The sequence below is a fragment of the Rattus norvegicus genome, chromosome 1, assembly GCF_036323735.1.
Source record: "Rattus norvegicus strain BN/NHsdMcwi chromosome 1, GRCr8, whole genome shotgun sequence".
Taxonomy (NCBI): domain Eukaryota; kingdom Metazoa; phylum Chordata; class Mammalia; order Rodentia; family Muridae; genus Rattus; species Rattus norvegicus.
Genome location: NC_086019.1, coordinates 192,276,129 through 192,302,601, shown reverse-complemented (window position 1 = coordinate 192,302,601; position 26,473 = coordinate 192,276,129). Strand labels below are relative to the sequence as shown.

The 26,473-nt window shown below is 49.4% G+C and overlaps 2 protein-coding genes across 10 annotated transcripts in view; one reads left to right on the top strand and one right to left on the bottom strand.

Moving 5' to 3' along the window:
- The window catches only part of Rusf1 (RUS family member 1), a 29,412-nt gene extending 9,518 nt beyond the window's left edge, over window positions 1-19,894 (top strand). For 2 of the 9 annotated variants that reach the window (XR_010054649.1, XR_005488847.2), the window contains exons 3-14: window positions 1,114-1,159; window positions 3,278-3,310; window positions 3,400-3,505; window positions 6,547-6,648; window positions 15,294-15,364; window positions 15,447-15,631; window positions 15,718-15,775; window positions 16,653-16,723; window positions 17,542-17,685; window positions 17,784-17,861; window positions 18,674-18,958; window positions 19,271-19,894. Coding sequence is in view for 3 of the 9 variants with exons in the window: in XM_039083001.2 (XP_038938929.1) it covers window positions 1,114-1,159; window positions 3,278-3,310; window positions 3,400-3,505; window positions 6,547-6,648; window positions 15,294-15,364; window positions 15,447-15,631; window positions 15,718-15,775; window positions 16,653-16,723; window positions 17,542-17,685; window positions 17,784-17,861; window positions 18,674-18,771 (992 nt within the window). In the remaining 6 variants the exon portion in view is untranslated. 9 annotated transcript variants of the gene reach the window in all.
- Window positions 18,860-24,981, bottom strand: Slc5a2 (solute carrier family 5 member 2). Its single transcript, NM_022590.2, is given in 14 exon segments — window positions 18,860-19,319; window positions 19,405-19,534; window positions 20,029-20,244; window positions 20,320-20,488; window positions 20,606-20,756; window positions 20,887-20,994; window positions 21,231-21,366; window positions 21,694-21,923; window positions 22,064-22,144; window positions 22,829-22,934; window positions 23,191-23,355; window positions 24,076-24,180; window positions 24,258-24,329; window positions 24,857-24,981. Coding segments are annotated over 14 exon segments (2,013 nt in total). The 5' UTR covers window positions 24,977-24,981; the 3' UTR covers window positions 18,860-19,095.
- Window positions 24,982-26,473: the final 1,492 nt, after the last annotated feature.

Below are 26,473 nucleotides of genomic sequence, written 5' to 3'. Positions count from 1 at the left end.
GTAGGAAAGTGTCATACACATGGTATCTTTTGGATGATTGTGGTAGAGAGGGAAGGTTGACCCCCATGTTCCCATGACATCTGTCTTTCAGAAAAGCTGGAAGTACAGTTGTTATAAAATGCTTCAGTTCATTCCTGTATCTTCCTTGAGATTCAGTTGCTTTGTCTAGGAAGTAGAATGCTCCTTCCCAAACTTACAGGATGATTGATAGTTGAAAGTACCTCAGGGGTCCATTGGAGTTCTCAGAAACATCCTTTAAGCCCGAGTTTCAGCATGCCAAGTAGAAGGCACACAAGTATGGAGGTTGTGCAAGAACAACCTTCTCTTTACATTCTCCACCTAAGGTCTCTGCCCTCAAACTCAAACAAAATAGAGACCTCCACCTCTTCAGTCTGTCCTTTCCAGTGCCACTGTCCCTCCCAGCTATCCTTCCTTGTTATCCTCCTGCTAGGTCTCCTGCTGCTGTCTCCGTATAGGGGACAGGCTGAATTTGCAGATCCTCTGTGGGCCAGACAAGCTTACCTTTTGCAAAGCTACTCAGTCCTACCATTTTATTATAGAAACAGCTATAGACTACACAAACTCCTGAATATGTGTACCAAATAGAGACATATTCCTCAACACGATAGTTTAGAGCTTTCTGAAAAGCATATTGTGCTGTATGTAGTGTCCGTGAATTAGTCTTTTATACACTATCATGATACTAAGTATTTATGTTGATGCAAATGGCTGGCTCATGTGGTTTTTCACTGCTGTCCGATATGTTGCCGAGTTGATCTTCCATGATTCCGTGCATCCCCTTATCTATAAACCTTGGCTTTATCTCAGGCTTCTGCTGTTAACAGCAGCACTGCAGGCCGAGGAGGCAGCTCAGTGTGTACACAGCCCATCTAGCGATGCTACACACAATATTTCTTGTCTAATCTGCACACAGTGAAAAGCTGCTGACCTCAGCGTACCCCTCAGTATTAAATCTGTCTAGAATTCATCACACCAGCTGTTTTCCCAAGTGCAGCATGAAGTGAATCAGCTGGTTCAGTGCCGGCGTTTGCCCTGCTCTGAAGCTCCTGACTTCCTTTCTCGCCCTTATGGATGCCTTCTTTCCATTCCCAGATTCAACCGGCATGTTGGGCCGCATCATCTTTGCCTGGTGGAAGGGGTGAGTTTGCTTCTCCTCCCAGTTAACTGATCCTAGTGCTTCCCAGTGGCATTTAGTGGGGTATGAGCCTTTACGTGCTAGAAAAGGTTCAATGAAAAAGTTATGGAAAGTGTTTAACATTTCACACCCCACTTGCATTGTTAACCTTAGTCCCCATAAGCTTCCTAAGTACAGTTGAGCATTTCCCAAGTCTGGGAATATAGCCCAGGTGGAGCGTCCAACCCGCCATGGGGAAGACCCTGGGTTCAGTCCCCCAAACTGTCAAATCCAGAGGGAGATGACAAAGATACTTTTCAAGATGTGAAATACACCTAGAAGAGGGAAGTTATTTTCTCAGTTCTTACTCAGTAGTTGTTGGGGTGGGACTGAAGCCTCTCTTCCTGTAGGTCAGGCTGGTTAGGTGTGAAGAGTGCCCGTGTATTCAGCAACTCCACCGTGCATGTTCAGTGTGCCCTGCCTAGAAGGGCTCCCTCTCCTGAAAGACTCAGAGGGCAGTCTGGAGCTAATGGTGCAGGTTCTGGGCTGCACTGCACTGCAGCCCCTCCTAACACTGAGGTCTTAGAGAAATTGCCTTTAGGTGCTTATGCATGGGCCAGAGTTTAACTGATTCTGTAGAATGGAGATGGGGTAGCCACCTGCAGTGCTGTAGAACAGAATACCCTAGGCCTGGGTATTAGAGCCCAGCATTTCTCTTGCTCTTCTTCCCACCTACCCATTGTTCTGTATGACTGCAATTATATTAAATTAGATATTAAACAGTCCCAAAATGGACTTTGACCTAGTTACCTTTGAAGAAGCAAAGAGAAAAGGAGAACGATTCAGGAATAGCCTCTTCAAAGGTTGCCCAGAGAGTGGGAGAACCATCAATAGACAGAATTTTTCCTTAGAGCCCTAAGGGGAGATCCCCAGCGTTCACTGAAGACCTTCCCACACTCTCTGAAGACCCTCCCACACTCACTGAAGACCCTCCCACACTCACTGAAGACCCTCCCAGCTGAGGATCTTATTGCAGGTGGCTGTGAATGTTGGAACAAAACACAGGTCAGAGAGGCAGATACAAAATTACCTTTCAGGAGAGCTTCATCATGAGAGTTTCCTACCTTGCAGTAGGAGACCAATTAGGAAGGCTATAACACCCTGCCAAGGACAGCGTGGTGGGACTCCAACTGAAGGGAGCAGGCCTTCCCCTCAAACCTGGGGAGGAGTGAGGTGAGGAGAGGTGACAGCCGTGTGCAGTGTAACAAGGGGAGGCCGAACAGAAAAACCTCAAGTCTCCCAAACAGCGATCTGATTTCCCTCGATTTTTCAGAGGCCTGTCGGCAAGTTCCACATCATGTTCCTCCTAGTCTAAGGGAAATGGAGCCTTCTCTAGATCGGGTGTGAACTTATCTTGCAGCTGAGTTGGGAGGGGCTCTGAGGCCTTTCTTACCGGCTGTTATGGGGAGCTACAGGAGGGTGTGGCCTGGTTTCTGGGGTAGTGAAGAGCATCTAGAGGATTCCTGACCTCAAAAAAGTGACAAGAAAGTATAAGGAACTGTTTCTGCTCTGGACCTCCAAGACCAATGCACTAAGATTTATTTGTCCCATGGGGACAAAAGGCAGGGAACAAGAGACAAAGACAGGATATAGAGGACTAGAGAGAAAGGGTATTTATCCTGGAAGACAAAGGACTGCCTCTGGATAGAGAGGAGATAGACATAGGCTGTAGGAAAATGTCGGTTTATAAAGGTACAAGGGGAAATCCCATGGTTAGGATGTGGTGTTTAATTGTCATTGGGCATCTTAACTAGGTGAGCAAAGGGGGCTTTGGAATGTGGACTTCAGTACTCTGGCAGCTGGTTCTTGGCAGTCAGTCTCAGAGGGAGGAGGTGGCCAAATAAGGGAATGGGCGTTGGTGGCTAGCTTTAGGAATAGAATCTAACAGTTTAGCAAGGCAGAGGGAGTATGGAAACAGAGAAAGGGCTGCCAGAGCCTTGCCCTCAGGCAGACTGGAGCTGGCCAGGGGCCTTTTCCTATGTTCCTACCTGAGCCCTTTAGACCTCACTGTGACCTAAGATGACTCCATTACAGCCCACAGCAGTTTCTTTGTTGTAAATTTCAACCTCTCATCCCCAACAGGAGCAAATTGGATTGCAATGCAAAGCAGTGGAGGTGAGAAGGGATGGGGGAGCAAAGGTGGGGGAGAATCTGCTGTTGTAAGTCTCTTGTTTGTGACCTCTGACCTCTGGTCCTTCCCATAGGCTCTTCGCTGACATCCTCAATGATACAGCCATGTTCCTAGAGATTATGGCTCCCATGTACCCAATCTTTTTCACCATGACTGTCAGTACCAGCAACCTAGCCAAGGTACCCACCTCTGGGACACTTCTGATGGGACCTGAGACACCATCCTTCACCATGCTGCATGTGGCTTACCGAGGCCCTGTACTGGAGGAAGTTCTGAAAGGGGGACAAAGAACATGTTTCTACTCAGACACTCCTTTGACCAGATAGTCGTCGTACCTCAGCCAGCCTGTGCAGGGCCATGTTGGAGCACATACTGCTGAGAGATGAAGGGAGACCCAACCCCAGGATCAGGCTAGCTTCCACCACTTCTTACTCTTCAGTAAAACACCTTTTTAGTGCCTACTGCATGGATGACACTGGCCACGGGCTCCCCCATCTTTAAAGGAAATGACACATAATTACACACAGATCTATGGGGTTACAGATCTGAGGGTACCAGGTGGGGACTGGTCTTAGGATGTAGAAAGATCCTACCTGAGGCTAAGTCCTGAAGAAGGAGAGGAGTTTATGATTCTAGGGCCAAGAAATCACACACAGCAATACCACAGATCACTGCTGAAGCAGATGCAAGCTTTCCCTCTGTGGTGGGGTTCACTTGCCCTCACAGTGCCTTTGGTTGAGGAAACAGGCCTAGCAAGGTCAGAAAAAAACAAAAAAACACCCACTACAGTGAGATGTGCAGAACATGGTAGAGCTCCAAGACTGAGTACTGGAGCCATCTCAAAGGCCTCTCTCTTACACTGCACCCAAGCAATATTTTGCCGTGAGCACAGTTGGCATTTGAGGTAAAGCAGTCTTTTTGTTGAGGGACTGGCAGTAAATGCTGCACACCTTAACTTCCATCCCTGCTTTTATTATCAAATACGAAACCACGGAGAGAAAACACTGCCGTGCCTGCACCAGGGATTGTGACTTCTGCATGTCTTCCAAATTCTGCAGCTAACTCTGCTCCTGAGACCAGTGTCTGTTAAATACTGTCCTAGAGCACGGCACAGTCTTTCCCCTTAAGATCCCTCGTGGCAGAGTGCAGTCTGACCAGCACTCCATCTACAGCTACAACAGCCAGAAGCTGGCTGTCATCCTTACCTCCTCACCTCAGCGTCACCTTCTGCTCAGATCTTCACAGTTTTTTTCCTGTTCGCCAGCATTCATCTCCCTCCCTCCCTGGCAGCCCCTCTGCTGGGCAAGTTCTTTCCCAGGCAGTCACTGTCATCCTTAGCACAGCCCAGTGCTCTCTTGAAAGTCAGATGTAAAGGGAACTGTTATTCTCTTGTGGTAATTGTCCTGTCCGAGGCTCACTGACACAGTCTGCTGACCTAGACTAGTTCTGGAAGCTCCTAGCCTCCATGCAGTCATATCCAGGCTTAGAAGTTTCAGCCTCTGAGACTTACTGCTGAATACAATCGCCCTTTCTAGTTCTTTCTGAACCCTGACTGTCTGGCTCAAACTCCTCAACTCCTCTCCAAGCTGACTGATTCAGTCTGGCTTCTCTCTCAGCCTCTGGCTTGCTCTGCTTGGCCTTAAACTAACTCTAGCAATCTTCCAATCTAGCTCCTTCTCAATCTCTTGCTTGTTCTCTTTCAACCCATCTCTGTAAAACTCTCCTGTTCAAACTGCCTCTCCTCCCCTCCTCTCCCCTACCCTCTCCTCTTCCTCCTCTCTCTCTCTGCACTGCTCCCTTGAGTAACTTCCCTTTCCTCTCTCTCCTCATGAGAGTTGGCCATATCCTATTCTGTCGATTCTTTCTCTGACCTGTCACTTTGTCTGCCTCTCAATTAGACATTGCTCTCAGTGCTTCCTTCTACAAGCTAAACTCTACCTTCACTGTCTGGGATTAAAGGTGTGCGTCACCATGTCTGTACCTAAGATTTTCTTTATCTGAAACTTGCTCTGTACCAGGCTGGATTTGAACTCAGAGATCTGCTTTCCTCTGTCTCCTGGGATTAAAAGTGTATCTGTATTCCAGCTGGATCACACAGACCTAGAAGGTCTTTGGATGTGATCTCTTGCCAGAGCAGCCTTGTTCTGAATTAAAATTTCTCTATAGGCAGTGGGCCAGCAGCGTGCTGGCACCAAGCCTGCCAACCTGAGTTCAGTTTCTGGGATCAACAAGGCAGGAGAGCAGGGGTCCCTACAGATTCTCCTCTGACTTCCCTGTGTGCAGTGTGCACACGTGCACGCACGTGCGCACACACATCTTTTAATTAAAAAATAGTAAATGTAGAAATCAAATTAGGTTACTTATCTGATCCATTGCTCTGTGAAAACCTTAAAGGCTTCAGTTTTCTATTTGGAGCCAGGCTGTTCCCTGCCAGTCACTTGAGCCTCACAGTACTTTTCTCCTGATTTTAAATAAATTAGTTCCTCCACCTTTATAGCTAACTTAAGCTTCATCAAAAAACTGTCAGATTTTTATCACAACATATTGTTCTGTTGTCTACAAGAGACTTGATGAGCAACGTTATCAGTGACTCTAGTTGCTATCTAGAGATCTCAGGGGAGATGTAAGTACTAGGGCCACTGGACTAAGTGTGAATCCTCCTGGAGTGCCCAGTGGAGCAAAGCTGGAGCAGGAAGAAGAAAACGTCTAAGGAGGTAGAGTGTAAGCATGAAGTCAAAGACCAGACAGGCCTAATCGACCAGTCAGGGAGAGGGGGCAGCCAAAGCAGGTCAAGGAGATGGGAGGTACAGCTTTAAAAAGATCTCTGCAGGGCACACCCTGTGGTTAGCATCCTGGAGTCTGAGTTAGGACTATCACAAGTTCTAGGACTGCCTAGGTTACACAGCAAGACCCTGATTCAAAGAGGACAAGAAGTTCTTCGGGGAAAGGAAGTTGGGATTCCCTACCATCAGGCCACAGGGTAGTAATAGCTGGCAAGACTTCCCTTTTCTCTTGGGACGACATGGGCGACATATGCCTAAAGACTGGGGAGTCAGAGCTAAAAGCCAAGGACTGCACTGAGTGTTTGCCGGAGGGGAGGCGTCACCAGAGACCTGCTCTTCTCTGGCTGGTGTGAGGTATCTACGTGCTCACCCACAGGACAGCCTGTGTTTTCACAGCACGTACGGCTCTGACCTTCACTCTCCTCTTTCCCTCCCAGTGCATTGTTGGTGTGGCTGGCGGGGCCACTCGAGCTGCACTGACCATGCACCAGGCCCGAAGAAACAACATGGCAGATGTGTCAGCCAAGGACAGCAGCCAGGTGAGTGTCAAACACAGCGAGACCGTGTGAGGCCGGGACGCGTCCAGGACCAGCCACGGTTTAGAGGTTCAGAAAGAGGCCTCTGAGTGTCCCCAGGAAGGAGATAAGTAGGGAGCATACAGGGAGAACGTAAGTGGCCCTGCGGTCACTCGGTGGGGTCAGCCATATCCGCACTGTGGAAGCTGAATGTCCTGGTCACTTTTGGCAAGTGAGGCACTTAGGAAGCCAGCCAGAGGCCTCCACTGAGTGGGAAGGTCCTCTAGCCCAGCACCCCCTTCTCAGTGAGGGGGTCTGAGCAGAATCGGGCCGGGAGGGATAGCCCTGAGACTGGGCTCCACAGGTCTTAGGTTTTGGCCCAGAGCTCTGAGCTAAGTGATCTCTGTGTTTGTTTATTTAATTCACACCCTGTAAAGTCAACATTTTTATGCTCCTGGTGTCACTGTTGAGGAAAGTAAGGCCTGGACAGGTCCCAGAATTGTGACGTGCTGATTTTACTGTTGTTTACTTGTTTACTCCTTGTAGTTGGTGACCCTGGATCAGTTTTGGAACCCGCTCTATCCAGTCCTGTTCTAGCCTTGTCTCACACTGTACTCATAAACTAATATTTTTAAAGCATTCATTACATGTTAAGTGTGTCCTCCCCCTGAACTCATTCAGTCTTTCCAGTGTTAATGTACCCCTTGTGACCATTTCACAGATAAGGAACTAAAGGGCAGAAAGGCCCCAAGTCTATCTAGATACCCTCAAGCAAGTCCTTCCTCTCGGTGAAATCCAGGCCCTTCTCTCCAGCATCTCCCAGCTCCCAGTCTTCATTTCTGTAGCTAACTCAGTAAGGCAGAAGTGCATCATGGGGGTTATTCAGACCATGTGCTCATTCCCATAGCTGGCCTCGGCTTTCTGTAGGGAAAGTGAGGTTTCCTTTGGGGGTTCTTAGTCTCATTAATAAAATGATTTAGAAACTGACTCAGTATGCAAAGGGGCACAGGGAGGAAACTACTAAAATTATCACTTTATTATTCGGGAAACGATTTTAGTGTAGATTAGAGAGAAAAAACAGAGAGAAGGAGCAGACTGGACATGGCCAGGGCTATCTAGAGAGAGCCAAGAGAGCAGGAAAGAGTAGTAGAGAGAGCAAGAGACTGAGAATAGCAAGATAGCAGGAGTGATGGAATAGCAAGAGTGGGGAGGGTGGGGGTATAAAAGGGGCCAGCATGCTAGTGTGGGGCCAGCATGCTAGTGTGGGTCCAGCATGCTAGTGAGGGGGCCAGCATGCTAGTGAGGGGGCCAGCATGCTAGTGAGGGGGCCAGCATGCTAGTGTAGGGCCAGCATACTAGTGAGGGGGCCAGCATGCTAGTGTGGGGCCAGCATGCTAGTGTGGGGCCAGCATGCTAGTGTGGGGCCAGCATGCTAGTGTGGGGGCCAGCATGCTAGTGTGGGGGCCAGCATGCTAGTGAGGGGGCCAGCATGCTAGTGTGGGGGCCAGCATGCTAGTGAGGGGGCCAGCATGTTAGTGTGGGGCCAGCATGCTAGTGAGGGGGCTTGGAAATGTATAATAAATACTTGTGAGTAGGGACTTCTGCCCGAGGCAAGGGAAGTGATTCCTTTTGAGGACAGAAACCCTGTTTCACAAGGTCCTGAGAAATGCTGGCTTTTTTTCCCCTAACACCAGAAATCCTTCTATAACCCAGCTTTCACTCCTTTCTGACCATATGGACTGCCTGAGATATAACACTCAGAAGGACTCGCAGGAATAATTAGTTTAAGAGATAAGAGAAATACATAGCACAGGTTAGGTGGAAATCCCAGTGGCCTCCGGGAGGAGGGATGGAGAAAAGGTTAATACCCTTTAATATGGAATAGAAACGGCTTATTAAGAGAGACAAAAGCACTCCTAAGAATAGAAGTGGCTAGTAAGTTAATAGAGTCCAAAAGGCATCCAGCCATGCAGTGGGTAGTTCAGGGTCATTACAGTCCTGTCTTGCCTGTGCCTCCCTGGCAGGCTTTGTTTCACATATACTGTGTTAGATGACCCCAGGGTGAGGAAGGGCAGACACAAAGCCATAGCTGTCATCTTAGAGGAAACGGGAGACAGTTTGTTCTGGAGTTTATTTTGAGTCCCCATTGCGGAGAAGTACAGAATTAGGTTGCTCTTAATTCCGTGTTCCAACATGGGAACGATTTCATGACATTTTTATAGTTTTACAGAATAAAGAAAGACATACATCAAGACAGATTTATAATACATTGGTGGATATATCAGAGAAGCTTAACAGACAGGTTTTTTTTTCAATGAACCTGACTTAAGAGTCAGTTCTTTAATTAGAAGCCTGTCACATTTTATAGAAACTAGACGCTTACTTTGATAAAACAAAATCTTCTCTTTTTTTAAAGTACATTAAGTGCTTGGGAAAAGCTAAAGGCACAGGGCTAAATCATTGTCCCAATTTTTAGATTTTATTAATAGCAGAGCCTAGAGGATCACCCCTCTGACGAGGGGACTCATCACCCCCTAGCAGCCAGATTATTTTCCGAGCATAGAATGTTTAAAGCACTTCCAGGTCAGAGCTGAGACAACTCAGCAGCAATGTCTGGGCTCAGACTGTTTATTTGATTCCCTTTTCATTGTAAACTTTACTACAGTATGAATTGAAAAGAATTGTGGTTAAACTGGGCTGTTTTAACTGATCAGACCATTTCCTTCTGAGACACTCTGCTTCTGTGAACACAGTAATAATGCAGGCATATAAGAAACATGGTCGTATGTAAACATAATGCTAGGTTGTCCATGGGACCATCTTAGGTTAGACTATTAACTAGATCACATTATAATAGCATTAGCAATCCTTATTCCAATCTACGTTTTTACAGCGGATATGATTCGAGTATAAAGTTGGAGACCTTTGATCTTAACCAGAGTGTGTCCTGACCCGGAGCTCACTGGGCAGCACCACAGCCTGACCATTGCATGACTTTCTTTAAACTGGACAAAATAAGAACCTCAAAAAGCCCGTCTGTAACGGAAAGCAGAGGTGGACTGAAAACAGGTCCTGCTTTGTAATGACATAGTTCTGAGGTAAAATAGAGGTTTAGAAATGTAAGGTATTCTTTAATATCCGAGGATTTACGAATATAGCCTTCTTGATTATATACAGAGCAAGGTAACCTATATTGTAAATGGTATTGTTGCTTTATATAAAAAATAACATTTAAGATTTTAGGAAGTAACTTATAGACCCAAAGATACCATTTTAAAAGGTTTTAAGAAAGCAAGTGAGAGCCTTAATTTATACACACACATAAGGCCTTTTAATATATTCTTGCACACAGCTTAAGGTATGCCAAGACATAAAAAGTAAATTTAAATTTCTAGTGTAGGACTTTTATTTATTTGTGAAATTTTTAATAACAACATGTTTTTATATACGTATATATACACACATACACAATTATTTTAAATACATAGAACAAAATACATGAAAGAAAAAAATCTGAGTGGTCCCTGTTACTTATTCTAGGAAATTTTAGGGACTTACTGAGTTCCATTACTTATTGTTCCAGTGTAGAATACCATACTTAGAGATCCCGTCAGTTGGGAACGCATGTGACACTCTTACAACCAAGTGTTCAGAAGTTCCCCTGTCTGGCTCTTGAGGAATCTGCTGGGCTGCCTGCTGTCTGTGTAGCCCACTGCTGTCTGGGGACTCTCCAGGGACACTTTGTAGCTTTTTTGTTGAGGGCACGTGATTGAAAAGGATCGGGAGGAGTAGCCGCTCCTGAGGTCCAGGCACTTCCCTTGCCAGAAGTGCCACAGGCACTGAGTAAATGGAGACTTCACTCCTGCATGCCCTGTAGGACTGCAGACCATTGCCCTTGACCTCTGCAGAGTAAATCTAGCTAGAGGAAGGCAGTTAAGTTTAAGATTTATCTTTTGGCCTGAGTTTTCATTTACCTAGCTTATACTGAGTCCAGAGAGTCCAGTAAAATACTAGTATCTCTTTCTTTGTGTTTTAGGGGCTGTGTCCTAGCATGTCATAGAGCAGGTGTAAGGACAGAGGAAGGACTGGTGTTACTGGCGGTTGGGGTCTGGGCTGGGTGTTTCCAGGTCCTTGGCTTCTTAGCCCAAGAACTGGAAACAAAGGCTCACGCAGATGTGCACAGGGAGCAGGGTGATTTTATCTAGAGCTAAGCCGTCATCCAGATTAAAACAAGGTACACTGTCATGATTGACAGCCAGCACATGACTGAAAATGCTCACTCAAGGGGCCTAAGGGAAGGAGCTGGTTACTAACAGAAATAGTTTGGGTTGTTCAGTATTTTGATTAATGGATTAATTATTTCTCTACCATGTGTATCCCTTCTCATAATGCTTCCAACTTTAGTCATATGCATACACAATTACATAGACATTGTATGGTAAATAGGAGGTTCTCCCTAAAAGGTTACTAAAGGAGACAATTTGCCCTACTGCACATGCACCCCAAACCAGCTCAGGCCAGACTGCTCTTCTGTTCTGTCTACCTGGATGCGTTAGGAGTACATTTGGATGGAAGCCGTCTACATGTGATCGTTACCATGGTCAGGGATGCGCATGCTAGTTTTCAGAGATGGGATGCAGGAGGCCCAGTGCAAGTCAGGGATGGCGGATTTTTGAAGATGCAGTGACTGGAGAGAGTGTGTGTGCAAAGTACATGCAGATAAAGGAGCCAGACTGCTCAGTGCATTATAACACGAGACAGATGTGGATAAACCAAAACCTCGTGGGAGCCCTGGCACACAAGAGCCTCTGAAGTAAATGTCCCCTGATGCCACTCTGGGCCCAAGGCCAACCTTCCAGTCTTTAGCTACCCAAACACCCTCCGAGATAACCCCGCAAGTATAGCCCCATAGGAATTAGAGACCCTGTTTCGTGCTCCCCTCCCCCAGACCTCTCCCTCCCTCTCATTCCAGACTACCTGGTGCAGATCCCTGCTGCTAGTGTCTGGGAAGTGTCTTCTGTGCTGAAGTTGAATACGGTCTCTATCCTAAGACAGGCTAAAAAGTAAACAGAAATGAAGAACGGAAGACCAAATGGGCTCAGAGCTCTTGGTTTTAAATCCCTGTGCAGGCTAAAGTACAGGGGTGCAGTGTGTTCTGTTTGGATTTTACCTCTAGGATATTTCACTTGGGGATAAATGTTTTCCGGCTATGGAAAAGACATCTGAGAGGTGAACTGTAGAAACCCAGAGTCACCTCAGCTGCAGACTTTAGTCTGCTGGGCAGCATGGGCTCAGCTCCCACAAAGCACAGTTTAACTGCCCGGCTCTGGAGTTACCCTTGCCTTGTGCCAGCCATTCTTTAGTCCTTGAGTCCGCTGCAGTAGAACCCCAGACTATAAACCCTTGTCCCCAAGAAGAATTGTCCCTGTAGAGAGGGGAAATGTGAGCTGGTAAGCACCTGCAGGCACTAACATTCAAACTGGAGGCAGTAAGATCCTGCAAGGGTCTCTGTTGGCTTTCACTTTACATGTGGTGGGGGGACACCCGGAAGACATAATACTTAATAATACATGTTATTAAGGAGGAAGCATTGCCCCTCTCCTTAAAGGAGCACCTGGTTACAGACTCAGGAGAATGAAAGGAAGAGAAATTGGGGGAATATGCACTGCATAAAGTAGAGTTTGGGGTTCCCACTCTTGTAAACTTTCAGGCCACGGAGCATGATCAAAGAGACCCAGGAAGATGGAGTTAAAAATCTTCATAGGACCATAAGAATGTGAATTGGTTATAAACAGGACATAAAGTTAAAACAAGTTAAATACACAGTGTCTATCACTATCAAGATTATAATAAGTACAACCTATTTCTGCCCCCGCCCCCAAATCTGGAGATCCAGTTCTAAACCTGTTTACCAGTGAGATGGCAGTATTTGGCATGGGCTCAATCTGATTTTGTAGATCTTATAAAGCAAGAGACAATACCAGAATTATCAGGAATATACAGACGACATTTTGTTTAAGTGAAGTCTTTAAAAGAGTTGATCTTGATTTAAAGCCTCAGCAATGCTTTTGTGGTTCCATCATCCTGTAAAACTCACCTGCCTGGGCCCCACCCGCCTGAACCCTTGGGATTAGACACACAGCTCACAGCAGCCTCTGCACAAGCTGCTTCTCTCGGTGGGAGGTGGTCTAGACATGTTAAAGGATGAGGAGGACAAAAAGAATGTAGAGAAGACTGGGAAGTGAAAATGAATGCTGGCAGGGAGGACCGTCTGTGTCACCGAGGACCCTGATAGAGAGGACTGCCAGGGTCACAGGGACCCTGAGGATGACGCCTACATGATTCGTTGATCACTGTTACCTTCACATATTCTGTAGCCCATCCCCCACTTTGGAAAGCCGGCCCACTAGGAAGCAGGTGCTGGTTCTGCCCTCATTGCCCTCATTTGGGCTCTGTGTCCTCAGAGTAGGCTCTGCCTCACAGCCCTCCAAACCCTTATAGCTCTGCCATGTTTGTGGACACACAAGGCTCTGGGTGCTGGGCCTCAGGGCCTGAGGTGGAGAGAGGATAAAGCCTGGAGACAGATGTTTCGGAGGGAATCTGGAACAGCAGGTAGCTGAGTCTTCAGTGCTGTCTCCGTCTCCATGGGAACCCTCCCTGGTTCTGACGGGTGCAGGAGAACCTAAGGTTCCTGTTAGGGTTCTCAGCCTCATTGGTGAAAGAGTTCAGAAACAGCCTGAGAAGGAAGCTCGAGGATAACGTTATTAGAGTTGAGGAGAAAAGCACAGTGCAAGTTAAGTGAAAACTCTCAGCGGCCTTCAGGAGGGAAGACACAGAAGCAGTTTATCTTTTAAGTTAGGCGTGGAATGGAAATAGATTATTTAAAAAGGGTAAAAATCCACCAGGAATGGAAGTGGGCTAGTGAGCTGAGGAGAGAGTCCACAAGGCACCCAGCCAAGCTGCGTGCTCTTTTACAAACACACACGCCCCACACCCCACACCCCACACTTGCCCCACACTCGCCCCACACCCCACACTCGCCCCACACTCACCCCACACCCCATACCCCACACACACCCCACACTCGCCCCACACTCACCCCACACTCGCCCCACACTCACCCCACACCCCACACACACCCCACACCCCACACTCGCCCCACACTCGCCCCACACTCGCCCCACACTCGCCCCACACTCACCCCACACAAACCCCACACCCCACACTCGCCCCACACTCGCCCCACACTCGCCCCACACATGCCCCACACCCCACACCCCACACACACCCCACACCCCACACTCGCCCCACACTCGCCCCACACTCGCCCCACACTCGCCCCACACATGCCCCACACCCCACACCCCACACACACCCCACACCCCACACTCGCCCCACACTCACCCCACACCCCACACCCCACACACACCCCACACCCCACACTCGCCCCACACTCGCCCCACACTCGCCCCACACTCACCCCACACTCGCCCCACACCCCACACTCGCCCCACACGTGCCCCACACCCCACACTCGCCCCACACTCACCCCACACCCCACACCCCACACACACCCCACACATGCCCCACACCCCACACACACCCCACACATGCCCCACACTCGCCCCACACTCACCCCACACCCCACACTCGCCCCACACTCACCCCACACCCCACACTCGCCCCACACCCCACACTCGCCCCACACATGCCCCACACTCGCCCCACACTCGCCCCACACATGCCCCACACTTGCCCCACACTCACCCCACACTCGCCCCACACCCCACACCCCACACACACCCCACACCCCACACTCGCCCCACACTCACCCCACACTCGCCCCACACTCGCCCCACACTCACCCCACACATGCCCCACACCCCCAGCTTTGTATTTCTCTGGCTGGTATGAAAATGCCAAGGTGAAGAAGGACCCCACCCATCACCCTGGAAACTTGGCTCCTTTTACGTTGGTCTTGAGGCAGCTTTGCTCGGTTCCTCACTCACATGTTGCAACTTCACATGGCTACTTGACTGACCTTACCTATAACGCAGGCTTCCTGCTCCTGAGCCTCTGGCTGCCTCCACCCCTAGCTGACCACTTCACATGCAGGCTTTGGTCCCTCGGCCCTTTCTCCTTCCAAGGAAGGCTCGGAGCAAAAAGATCTCATGAGCCTCAGGTCCCTCCATGCCAAGACCAGCGTTCCCCAGAATCCTGATCTAGGAACCCCAGTTGGTTCTCTTGAATGATGTACTGGGGTGGCAGCAGCAGGGTTCCTTTCCCTGGAATGTCTTCATTCTGGCTCTGGTTACATTGGTCCACAAGCAAAGGGTCAAGGCAGGCCTGCTCCTTGTCTTCCTGGGGTTCCTTGTTTGCCAGTTTTGGATGCCAAACAAGAAGGGACCCACCTTTTCCAGCAACTATAGGAAAGTAGCATGTCCCAAGGGCATTCTAAGAGCATTGTGCCTACTGAGCGGAGAAATTCCCAGCATCTTTTAAATAGCAGCTCACTATTAAAACATTAAAAGTGTAGTTGGCACTCCCATGGGGCAGGGAGCCCTGGGTGGTTTTTGAAGCCCTAAGGGTTATAATGAAAAGCATGGGAGGCCATTTTCCCCGGCTGGCTGGGAAGCCCTCTAATACTCTGCTTCTCCGCTCTTTTCCAGGAGACAGTGGTGAACCTAGCAGGGCTTCTGGTCAGCCTTTTGATGCTTCCTCTGGTATCAGATTGCCTAAGGTAAGGCAGGAGTGAGCTATGGCGCAGATGCCCAGCTCAGCCCCTTCCTGTATACATTGGCTACCTTCCTCTCTGGCCCCAGCCTCAGCTTTGGCTGTTTCATCTTGCTCACTGCTCTCCACATCTATGCCAACTACCGGGCAGTCCGAGCCCTCGTCCTAGAGACCTTGAATGAAAGCCGCCTCCAGCTGGTCCTAAAGCACTTCCTTCAGAGGGGAGAGGTACTTGAGCCTGCTTCAGCCAATCAGATGGAGCCATTGTGGACAGGTGACCCAACCCTTTGGTGTCTGGTTCCTGGGTTTCCCAGCCTTCCTTCCCCCTCTGCCTGAGCATCCTGACTCCGCTTCCAACAGGTTTCTGGCCATCCCTGTCTCTGTCCCTGGGTGTTCCCTTACACCACTTGGTCTCCAGGTGAGTGGTCCAGTGTCTTCTGCTTCTCACAATTCCCACATAAGCTCCTGTTTTCAGTTACACGCTGACTTTTGGTCGTTTCACTATATGATCTGTTCTAGGTTTCTTATTGCCATCATACAGCATTAGTGATCAGCGAGCAGTCTTGAAGGAAGCAGGAAATAGAACAGAATAGATATAGCAGCAAACTGCCTTCTAAATACCCCTGTATAACAAAGGCAAAGCGGCCCTCAGCCTCCTTACAGAGCATGGCAGTGATGCAGAGACTCAGGACTGACCACCCGAGATGCACAGCATGGATGAAGGATGTGGCCCATCCTGAATCAAGTTATTCACATCGTCCCCTCTAAGGCTCATGGGGCATTCATTGTGTAAGAGGGGGCAGGAAGTGTATAAGTTGGAAGACAGGATAAAAAGCTCTAAATGCCATTTTTATACTTGGTATAGTGTTGTCATAAACACTATGACCAAGAACAACTCAGGGAGAAAGGGGTTTCTTTGGCTTACAGTTCTAGGTCACACTCAATCATCAAGGAAGTCAGGGCAGGAACTGAGACAGAAGCCATGCTGTTAAGGGGCTCACTTGCTCATGCTCAGCTGCCTTTCCTATGCCACCCTGGCCTGCCTGCGGAAGGGAGTGTCACCCAGTGAATCATCAGTCAAACAGTCTCTCACAGACACAGCCATAGGCCCAGTCTGGTCAAGGCAGTTCTTCGGTTGAGGTCCCCTTCTCTGGTGACTCCTAAGTTGTGTCAAGTTGACAAAAATGGGTAGCAAGCAGAAGCCAATGGCAAATGGGTGGTTACAGCCAACAGTTTGACCAAGTGGGTTCTGCTGCCTTGCTTTCCCTGTCCCAGTGCACCCTTCTCTCCCTCAGTGTCTCTGAGCTGAAGCAGCTGGTTGAGGGCCATCAAGAACCATACCTCCTTTGCTGGAACCAGTCACAAAGTGAGTGTGCTACATTCTCCCAGCCTTCTTCATTCCTCTGACTCCAGGCCTCCACTCCCTGAACAGTTTGGAGGCTGCCTAGAGCCCTGGAGAGTGCTCTAGACCAAACTTTTGATGCACTCATTTGAGTCACGAGTGCATGAATAGCGTCATGCCCTAATGAATTCACTGTATCCCTCTATAACAGTGGTTTCCAACCTGTGGGTAGCAACCCCTTTGGGGGTTGAATGACCTTTCACAGGAGTCACACATCAGATATCCTGCATATCAGGTATTCACAGTATGATTCATTGCAGTAACAAAATTATAGTTTTGAAGTAGCAATGAAAATGACTATAGCTGGGGACCATTACAACATGAGGAACTGTATTATAAAGGGTCACAGCGTGGTCCTTTACATGGAAACCACTGATTTAGACCATGAAGCTACAGAAGTTGCCTTATTACTTGTGGCATTTTTCTAAGGATTTTGTAAAAAGGGCTTTGTACATTGTAACATATTCAGGTAAGAAGCCCTTGGCTTCTCTGTAGATCACTTAGTGTCTTACCCTGAGTCCTTTGTTAGGGAAACGAGTCCTCAGGATTTGCTGATGGTAATGTGTTAAAGGCATTAATTTTCACTGGTGAAAGAAGTCACCTCTTGGAGCTACTGTGAAATTGCACTCGAAAACTGAGCGTTTCAGTGTGGCTGAAGAAACAACAGAAGTTGACATTGGGAAGGGAAGAGTGGCCTCAGACAGACGAGAGAATCAGAAAAATGGGTTGAAGGCATTTGAGAAATAGTTATTTTCTGATCTTTGTCTCTTGGGTCTCTTCAGACCAGGTACAGGTTGCTCTGAGCCAAGTGGCAGGCCCTGAGACTGTCTTAAGGGCTGCCACCCATGGGCTGATTCTCGGAGCCCTGCAGGAAGATGGGCCACTTCCAGGGGAGCTGGCAGAGCTGAGGGACAGGGTTCAGGCTGGTAAGAGCGTCATGGTCTAGTCTGATTACAGCAGGGTGGGAAGGGTGGGCTATCTGTTCTGCCTCGGATGTGAGAATTCCTGATCTTACACCCACCAGGTCCTAAGAACGAAAGCTGGATTCTTGTCAGGGAGACCCATCAAGTGTTGGACACACTGTTCCCAAAGTTCTTGAAAGGTAACACCGTCTCCTGGCTTCTGCAGCCTTGGGTCCTGCCTGGGAAATAAAGAACTGCGTTGTCTGTGATCTTCTGTCTGGGTCTCTGCCCCCTACCTACAGGACTGGGGTTGAGAAATCTATAACCAAGTCGGACTTAAAGCATCTGCATCTTTCCACCCTTTTCCGTGTGCTATGGCTGCTTTCTCACTACACAAATAAAAATTTAGCTTAATTTTCCGCCACAGATAATCCCAACAGAGGAACCCAAGTAGCGTGAAAGGCTGCACCAGCCTGTGCCTCGGCACTACCATCCCTGTAGTGAGAATTCTAGGATTTTGGTTTCTTAAAAAAAAAAACATAAATATTACAAAAATATGGTTTTTTGTCTTAATCCCAGATATAGGGACACGGGGCTGCTTAGGACTGTCGGCAGCAGCTGACTGTGATTTGCCTCATGCTCCAGTAGAGCCATAGTTTTGCCAGCTGCAAATAGTTTCTGCAATTATGTGATATTTGAAATTCTGGGAACTTTTCAGGTGGTATATAAATGCTAGGTCCCCAAAAGGTGGGGGTGGGTGGTTGTTGGTCGTTCAGGGGCATTGGTTGAGGTTTGTTAGTAGCCATGGTCAAAGAAGAAACAAAAGGAAAGACATTAGATTCAGGGATCTTTCTCTCTCCCCTCTATCCTTCTTTCTCTCCTATCTAGTGATAGGGGTTAGAACTGGGGGGATAAAGGGTAGGAAAAAGAAGAACCCACAGAGTAGCCAAGGCCAGCCACACATCCCCACATTCAGACTCTTTCCTGGCCTCATCCCGTGATCTTTTCCTAGGACTGCAGGCTGCTGGCTGGAAGACCGAGAAGCACCATCTAGAGGTGGATGAGTGGAGGGCCACGTGGCCCCTGTCTCCAGAAAAGAAGGTCTTATGAGCAGCCAGGCTCCAAGCCCAGAACTCAAGACAGGAGCCCGGAGACCAGGGTGGAGCCTGGAGCAATGACATTTCAGCCACAGCAGGATGTTAGAAGGGCAGCTTTATTTTTGCATAGGCAAACATCTATGACAAATTGGCCACCATCTTGTGGGAAGTGACAACCAATCAAATGGACTGGACCCCAGGTAAAGAGGAAGGGAACCAGTTCCTTCCTGCCGTATTTTTGCCCTTTTCTGGGATCCACTACAAGTTCTTCACCCTCACTTTTCATGAGGCTCAGACATGCCCTGGTTGCAACTCATGGTAACCAACACACTTGACTTTATGCATAAAAGCCCCAGAGGAACACAGCCACAGTCATCATGAGCAGGGCATTGAGGTTGACTACTCGGGCCCAGCTGGGATCCTCACTGATGTCCTCTAGCCGCCTGGTGGTTGCAGCCACCTCCTCGGTAGTGGGTGGAGGACTCCCTGACCCACTCTTGCTCATCCCACAGAACCAGAGCAAGCACTGGCGGAGCAGGCCTGGAGCTGGGGACTGGACCTCTGGAAGAAATGGGGAGCACACAGCTAGTCTGAAGGGAGTCAGCTCCCTGAGCTTCCCAGGATGCTTTCCCGGGGTATGCCTTACCTTCAATCCCCATTGCACATTCCTGGCACCCGTTCTGCACAGGAGGAGGGGCTGGACCCTCTAACTCTTCAGCATCCAGATCCTCCCGCTCCTCCTTGCTGTGCCGGAGACTGAAAACCAGGCGGTGGAGCTGGGAAGTTAGGGAGAAGGGACCAGGTGGGAGTTGTGCCCTCCACCCCAGGTCCACACTGGCACACAGCTTTGTCACTGCTCTCCCCAGCCTCCCTTCTGGCCTGCACACATGCCTCGGCTCCGCTCACTCGGACTCCTCTTTCCAGGATAGTCTTTGCCTTCACACTGAACCCCAAGATCTTCATCTAGTATTAAAGCCTTCACCCCTGCCCAATCCCATGTTTCACCCCAAGTTTTATGTCTACACCCAGAATTGTAGTTCTTCAGACTGGTCTCAAGTTCTGATACTGCATATTCCCATTGTCATTTGCTCTGCTCCCTCAAAATGTCAGTTAAGTAAATGTGCTTGCCCTGGAAACAGCTTCATCCTGAACTCCTGGCCTCTGGCCTCTGTGGGCATTCCTTGAAGCAGACTGGCTAACGGGGTGGAAAGGGCTCATCTACCCCATATAGTTCGTATAGTCTCCCGGTTCCTTGGAGGCCAGCACTTACATGCTTCTGAGGGATGGGTGCGGTGCACAGGGAGATTGCGAGTGTGAGGAAGCCGGAGCAGAAGAAGAGAATGATGGCGAAGTAGAGGTAGTGTACCCGGCAGAAGATGGCTGGGCATGCAGAGGGTCGCACACAGCTGCCCGTGCCAAAGAAGAACTCGGGTATGAGACGAGCTAGGCCCATCAGCAGGCCCCCAATGAGTCCCCAGAAAGCACCCTGCAGGAGGAACAGCATTGCCTACTCAAGTGACCCGTGCCTCGCCCAGGGTCCACATGCACACGCCCTCCTCACCTTCTCATTAACACGGGGCACAAAGAGTGCCAGCACAAAGACAGCGGACACTGGAGGCGCCAGGTAGCTGGAGACAGACTGAATGTAATCGAAGAGCTGGCCGCCCTGTGCTGCCTGCACCACTGGCAGCCAAGCCACGGACACTGCCACAATGAACACCACCCAAAGCCTGTGGTTAAAGACAATCAGGTTTTACGGAGGACCCACCTTCCCCAATACCCTCCTGGCATTACACACCCACATCTCAGGTTCATTTACACAGCAGGGGTTGGGACCCAGACCACACCTTCCAACCAGCAGCAGCTCCCTATCACCCGCCCGAGGCCGCAGGCGTGTGTAGATATCCATGGTGAAGAGTGTGCTGCTGCTGTTAAAGATGGACGCTAGAGAAGACATGAGGGCGGCCAGCATGACTGCCAGCATGAGTCCACGCAGACCTGTGGCCAACAAGAGCTTTCAGGCCAGGGCCTTCAGTGTGTTCAAGGTGGTGAAGGGTTGGCAAGAGGCAACCCTCCCACAGGCAGCCCTTGCAGGCTTGGCCAAGGCCAATCCATTTCCAGCCCTCACCATTGGGCATGAGCTTCACAACAAGCCGTGGGTAGGCGATGTTAGAGCAGCCCACCTCAGTGCCACACACCCGCTTACACACCTCAGGTACCACACAGGCCACCTCATCTGCAAGACAGAAGCTGTAAGGTGGAAGGGAGGATCACTGAAGCCTAGTGTGAACCGGGAATCCTAGAGATGGGACTTCCGGTGGGAAGCAAGACCGAGATACCAGGTTTCGAACTCTTAGGATAGTAGCGGGTATAACCAACAGGCACCTGAATCCTTGAACAAAAAGTGGGGGTGGGAGTGGGGGCTCTGGATGTAGCCCAGCACTGTTGAGGCTGGAGTGATGCAGACATTACCTGGGTAAAGAATGCGGCTAATCATGCCTGGCATGACCATGAGGAACATGGGCATCAGCTTCAGGTAACCACACAGGATGCATCCAGCCTTGATGTGAGTCAGATTCTTTCCAGCCAGGCAGCGCTGCACAATTACCTGTGATAAGGGGTGTCCAAGTAAACGGGTCATCCCTGTACCATCCCACAGGCCTTGCCACCACTCTCCATGGCCCCTTAGCACTAACCTTTAACCCCATTCTAATTCATACCCAACCTCTAGCTCTCCGGAGCCCCTGCTACATCACTATCCTCCGATCCTACCACTGGATTCTGACTTCTTTTAGGTCCACCCTGGCATAATCCATCAGTTCAGGCCCTGCCTTCAACCTAACTCCAAAGGGTGGTGTCACCCAGCAACCAGCACAGGGCAGTGAGAGTTGTATCCAGGGTGTATGTGCATGCACCATCCCTCGCCTTGACCTACCTGGTCACTGCACCAGTACCAGCCTGAGACAATGGTAAGCCCCAGAAGCAGCGCAGGCCATGGCAGGTCTCCTGTCACAGGGTCACGCAGCAGGTGATAGGAGTCGGGCCTCGGCTGATAGCAGGTGCTGGAGATGTTGCCAACAGCTGGATCCTTGGACACCGTCAGTGAAGTCACTGCTCCCAGGTATTTGTCGAAGAGACCTGAGTACCCGCCCACTTCATGGAAAGCTGTGCAGGCAAGGTTGTCAGGGGACCTGGCCCAAGTACAAAGGCCCACATGACAGAGACAAGCAAGGTTCCAGCCCCTACATTAAAAGCTCCACGGCAGGAAAGAGCCACGCCCTGTCCACAGTGGGTAAACCCCATACCATAACCAGTGAGGATGAAGGCCCCGGCAAGAATGACGAAGGTCTGCACAGTGTCTGTGTACATCAGTGCCGCCAGCCCTCCTGCAACAAGTTCAAGACAATGGAGGACAGCACAGCTGCTGGCCCCTGGCACCCATGTGTTTTGAGACTAAGGAAAGTACCCATTCTAGAGAACAAATTTTGTAAAAATGATATTGGGCTTGTGCACTGGGACACTAGGAAGCAGAGCTGAGTTTGAGAGTTCACTGATGCTTTCTTGACTCCCACAGTACACTGCTTGGCCTGTTTTCTCAACTAGGTTATGGGGTGAGGTGATTCCTCTAAGGCCTGGCCCTTGCTTACATCCTATCCTGCAGCAGACCCCCAAACCCACTTTGGCACCACTCTATGTATGACCTGGAATCCTGGGAACTGCACGGAATTTAGCAAAGATCTTAGAGACTCACCAATCCAACTCTTCAGACATCCAAGAAGGGCAGGAGTTTCTAAATTATTTCCCTCATTCTGACTATTAGGCTCACCCAGCTCTAGCTGGGTACCTGACCTTACAATCCAAATCCAAAGGACATTGAAAGAAAGTAGATTTCTTTTCCACAGATTTAATTCTACTTGTACTATATCACACTAGCGTATCTCTCTGTCCCACTTTCCCATTTCCTGTTTCCCAATAGAACCACAGATCCCCGCTTATGTTGCAGGCCAGCTCTCTATCACCACCACCAAGCTCCTCCCCTCCCACCCCGCCACTCCTGTGCAGCCAGCCACCTGTCACAGTATAAATCATGGTGATGCCCAAGAGTGCGATGACAGAAGCGTAAATGTTCCAGCCCAGGGCCTGTTGAATGAATACTGCTCCGGAGAACATATCCACCTTTCAGGAAAGAACAAATCCATAGATCAGAGGCAAAGGCAGCAACCCAGGTCCAACGCCTGCCCTGAAACCACACCTCAAAAGTCCACTCATTTTTCAACAACCTAGGCTTCCCAGGTCCACAGCCTTAGAGGCCCCACCCCTCATGCTGATTCTTGCTTTTCTCCTTGTCCCCGCCCCTTCCAGAGGTCTCTGAAGATCTCATTGGATGGTTCTATCTTTCTAAGCATCCGTCCCGCTCACTGCACGTGCTCACCGAGATCTTGGTGAAAATGTACAAAAAAAGCGAGAGCACGGACAGGTAGAGGCGAATACGGCGCCCACCGAAGCGCTTGCGGAGGTACTGAGGCATGGTAATCACTCCGGCGGTCAGATACACAGGCACGAAGAGCCAGCCGAGGAGCAACACCACAAAGAGCGCCTGTGAGAACAAATGACAGCCCAGGATAGCATCCTGAGCAAGTCTGTCCTAATCCTCACACCCAGGACCTAGAAGATGACAGCGGAAGTGCCTGGACCCTGGACAGGAAGGGGGAAGAATCTTGACATCTTATTGGCACCTTAACTCTATAGAGCCTTTTTTGTGCTTACAAAGACCATCACCTCTAACTAGTCTCTTTCAAGTTCTTTATGGCAAATGAACCTGTGTGCACAGACTCTTCACACTGACTTCAGCATCTGCAGACAGGGCTGCCTCCTCACCTCCACCTACCCAAGAATTTTATCCTCATAGGCTCTGCTCAGAGGCCTTTTACAGAAAGACTCAAACCCTCATCTCAACTGTCCAAGTGAGCCCAGTCCTGGCACTTGGTTTCCTTGTTTTTGCAAAGAACTTCAGTTCAGCCTAGAGATGCTCACAGACTACAGCATCAAAGAACGTCATGACAGGCACTTCATCTATGAGGTGCTGGCCCCATTTCAGAGTGGAGAGCATAAGTCAAGACCCACCATATACAGAGAGTGGAGCAGGAACTGCCTGTTCCCTACTGCTTGTAAGCCAGCAAGTGATCCTTGCTCCCCGCCCAACCTCACCCCCCAACTGGACCATTCCAATGTATTCCCCATGCCAGGAGCTTCCCCAAGATGAGATCTCTCCAGGAGTTTCCACTGGGGTGGATTACTATAGAAAAGAAGGCCTCACATTCCACTCAAATCCAGCCACGGCCAAGCCACTTGCTGCACCAGTCCCCGCCAGGCCCACAAAATGACCGCTGCCGATGTTGCTGGCGAACAGAGAGGCTCCAACCTGGGTAGCCAGAAATGGGGGTGAGCTAGGCTGTCCTCCCCAAGGCCCCTCCCATCCCATTCCCCAGCCCCTCTCACCGGCCACCACACCATGCTCCGTCCTGCCAAGAAGTAGCCACCAACTGTGCCTCTATTGGTTCTGAACATAGACTGGGAAACAGAAGTGGGGGGAACTGGGATTGGGGCACATCTTTGGACTTCATTAGCTTCTTCAACACATTCCTCAGCGTTGTTTCAGGCTGAAGATTAACCAGCACTGGACTCCCCAGACTGTGTATCTCCTTACCCCCAACCTTCTCCCACACCCAGAACAACACAGGCTCTAACCCTAGTGCAAATACTGGAACCTAGATATGTCTAGATTCAGTCTGACTTTCCTGGTGGGTTTAAACGTGGGCTACTGCTCAGCCATAAGGCAGTCATGGAAATGGGGAGACATCTCTTAGAATGCTAATGCTTGGCTCAGTGAAAAACCTATTGATACCCCCAATCTCTTTTACACAATCCAGAAGGTACAAAGACAAAGAACCAAAGATTTGCTGGCCTACTGGATCTAGGTTTCTCCCTCATTATATACAAGCACCTTTCTCCCACTCTTCTCTGAGGTCTCCCTAAATCTTTACCCTCAAACCCCAGAAGCAATTCCCTATCAACGCCCCGCCCCCGCAACTTCTTACCCACAAGCCAACACCAATGACCAGCAGGAAATACGCGGCAATGACCAGAATGTCAGCAGGATTATCAATCAGGACCTTCTGCTCCCCAAGTTCAGAGCCTTCCTCTACGTGTCCCTCCATTCTCTCCAGCATCTGCCCCTCAAGGGGCTAGTGCCTGGAATCTCCTGGGGAAGGATTAATGGTTACCTCAGGAGCACTGAGCCGACAAGTCCCCCAGGTCTCAGCCTCCCTCTCCAGCTTTATTTAGCTGAATCAGGTTCTATCAAGGCCGAAGGCTGGTCCTGGGGCGCTGGACCATTGGGAATTCAAGAGCACCCCTTCCTGGGTTTAGGCTCCATCCTATACCCAGTGTTCTAGGCAAAGTTACTTCCTGCATTCTCTGAAAATACACCCTCTAGCTTTGATTCAGGAGGGTCCGAATCCAACTCTGACAGTGTTGCCCCTCTCCTCACAAGTCCTCCATGGAGCACCCCCCTTGACAGTCAGCAAGAAGTAGTGCGCGCTCCTCAGCCTGACTTACCTGCCATGCCTGACTTCCACCACACAAAACCTAGAACAAATCTCATGTCCTCACTCTCCTGCCCTTCCCGACCCAAATGCTTTCTACTTCCTCTTTGTTCTAACCCAAGAATTGTTTTAAATTTGTTTTTAAAATGTTTTCATGCAATATATTTTGGGCAAATTCTTTCCTCTCCCTCAACTTCTCCCCAGACCCCCTCCCCTCTCAAACCAACTTCATATCCTTTTTCTCTCTCAAAAGAAAAAAAATGAAAAGCACAAAAACAGACCAAAGCAAAAGAAAACAGAACACGGAGTATGTTTTGTGTTGGCCTGAGCGTGTGGCCTGACTTGGGGTGCAGTTGATATACCCAGCATCTATCCACTGAAGAAAGCCCATTTCTCTCTCCCAGTGGCTGTCGTTTCTTGGTTAGGAGTGGAACTTTGTGCCCCTTCTTATTTTCCATGCTGGGATTGTATTTGGTTTGAACTCATGCGGGTCTTGTATGGGCTGCCATGGTCTGTGAGTTCAGATACGCGTCCGCTCTGTTGTGTCTGGAAAACTCTGCTCTCTTGGAGACAACCTCCAACTCTGGCTCTTAAAAATCTTTCCATCTCCTGTATAGAACCCAAGCCTTTGGCAGAGGGGTGAGATACAAACATCCCACTGGAGTCTGTATGTTGTCCGGTTGTGGCTCCTGTGTTATCTTCTACTCCAAGAAGCTTCTCTGGTGAGGTTTCAGTGACGCGCTGACCGATGGATGGAGCCAGTGATCTGTCATGTAGGTGTCATAGCCATGCGTATTCAGGGGGTTGGGGATTTAGCTCAGTGGTAGAGCGCTTGCCTAGGAAGCACAAGGCCCTGGGTTCGGTCCCCAGCTCCGAAAAAAAAAAAAGAACCAAAAAAAAAAAAAAAAGCCATGCGTATTCAGCAGAATAACTAGTAGGCTTTCCTCTAGAGCTATTGAGTTCCAGGTTCTCAGTCATTTTAGCAGTGTCAGGGATGGGCTCCACCTCATGGACTGGTTAGTTGCTCCCATAGTCTCTGTGCACCAGTGGGTATGCATCGGTGAGCAGGTCTCTGTGTAAGTCTCTGGGTGTGGCTGAGTGAGAGTGAAG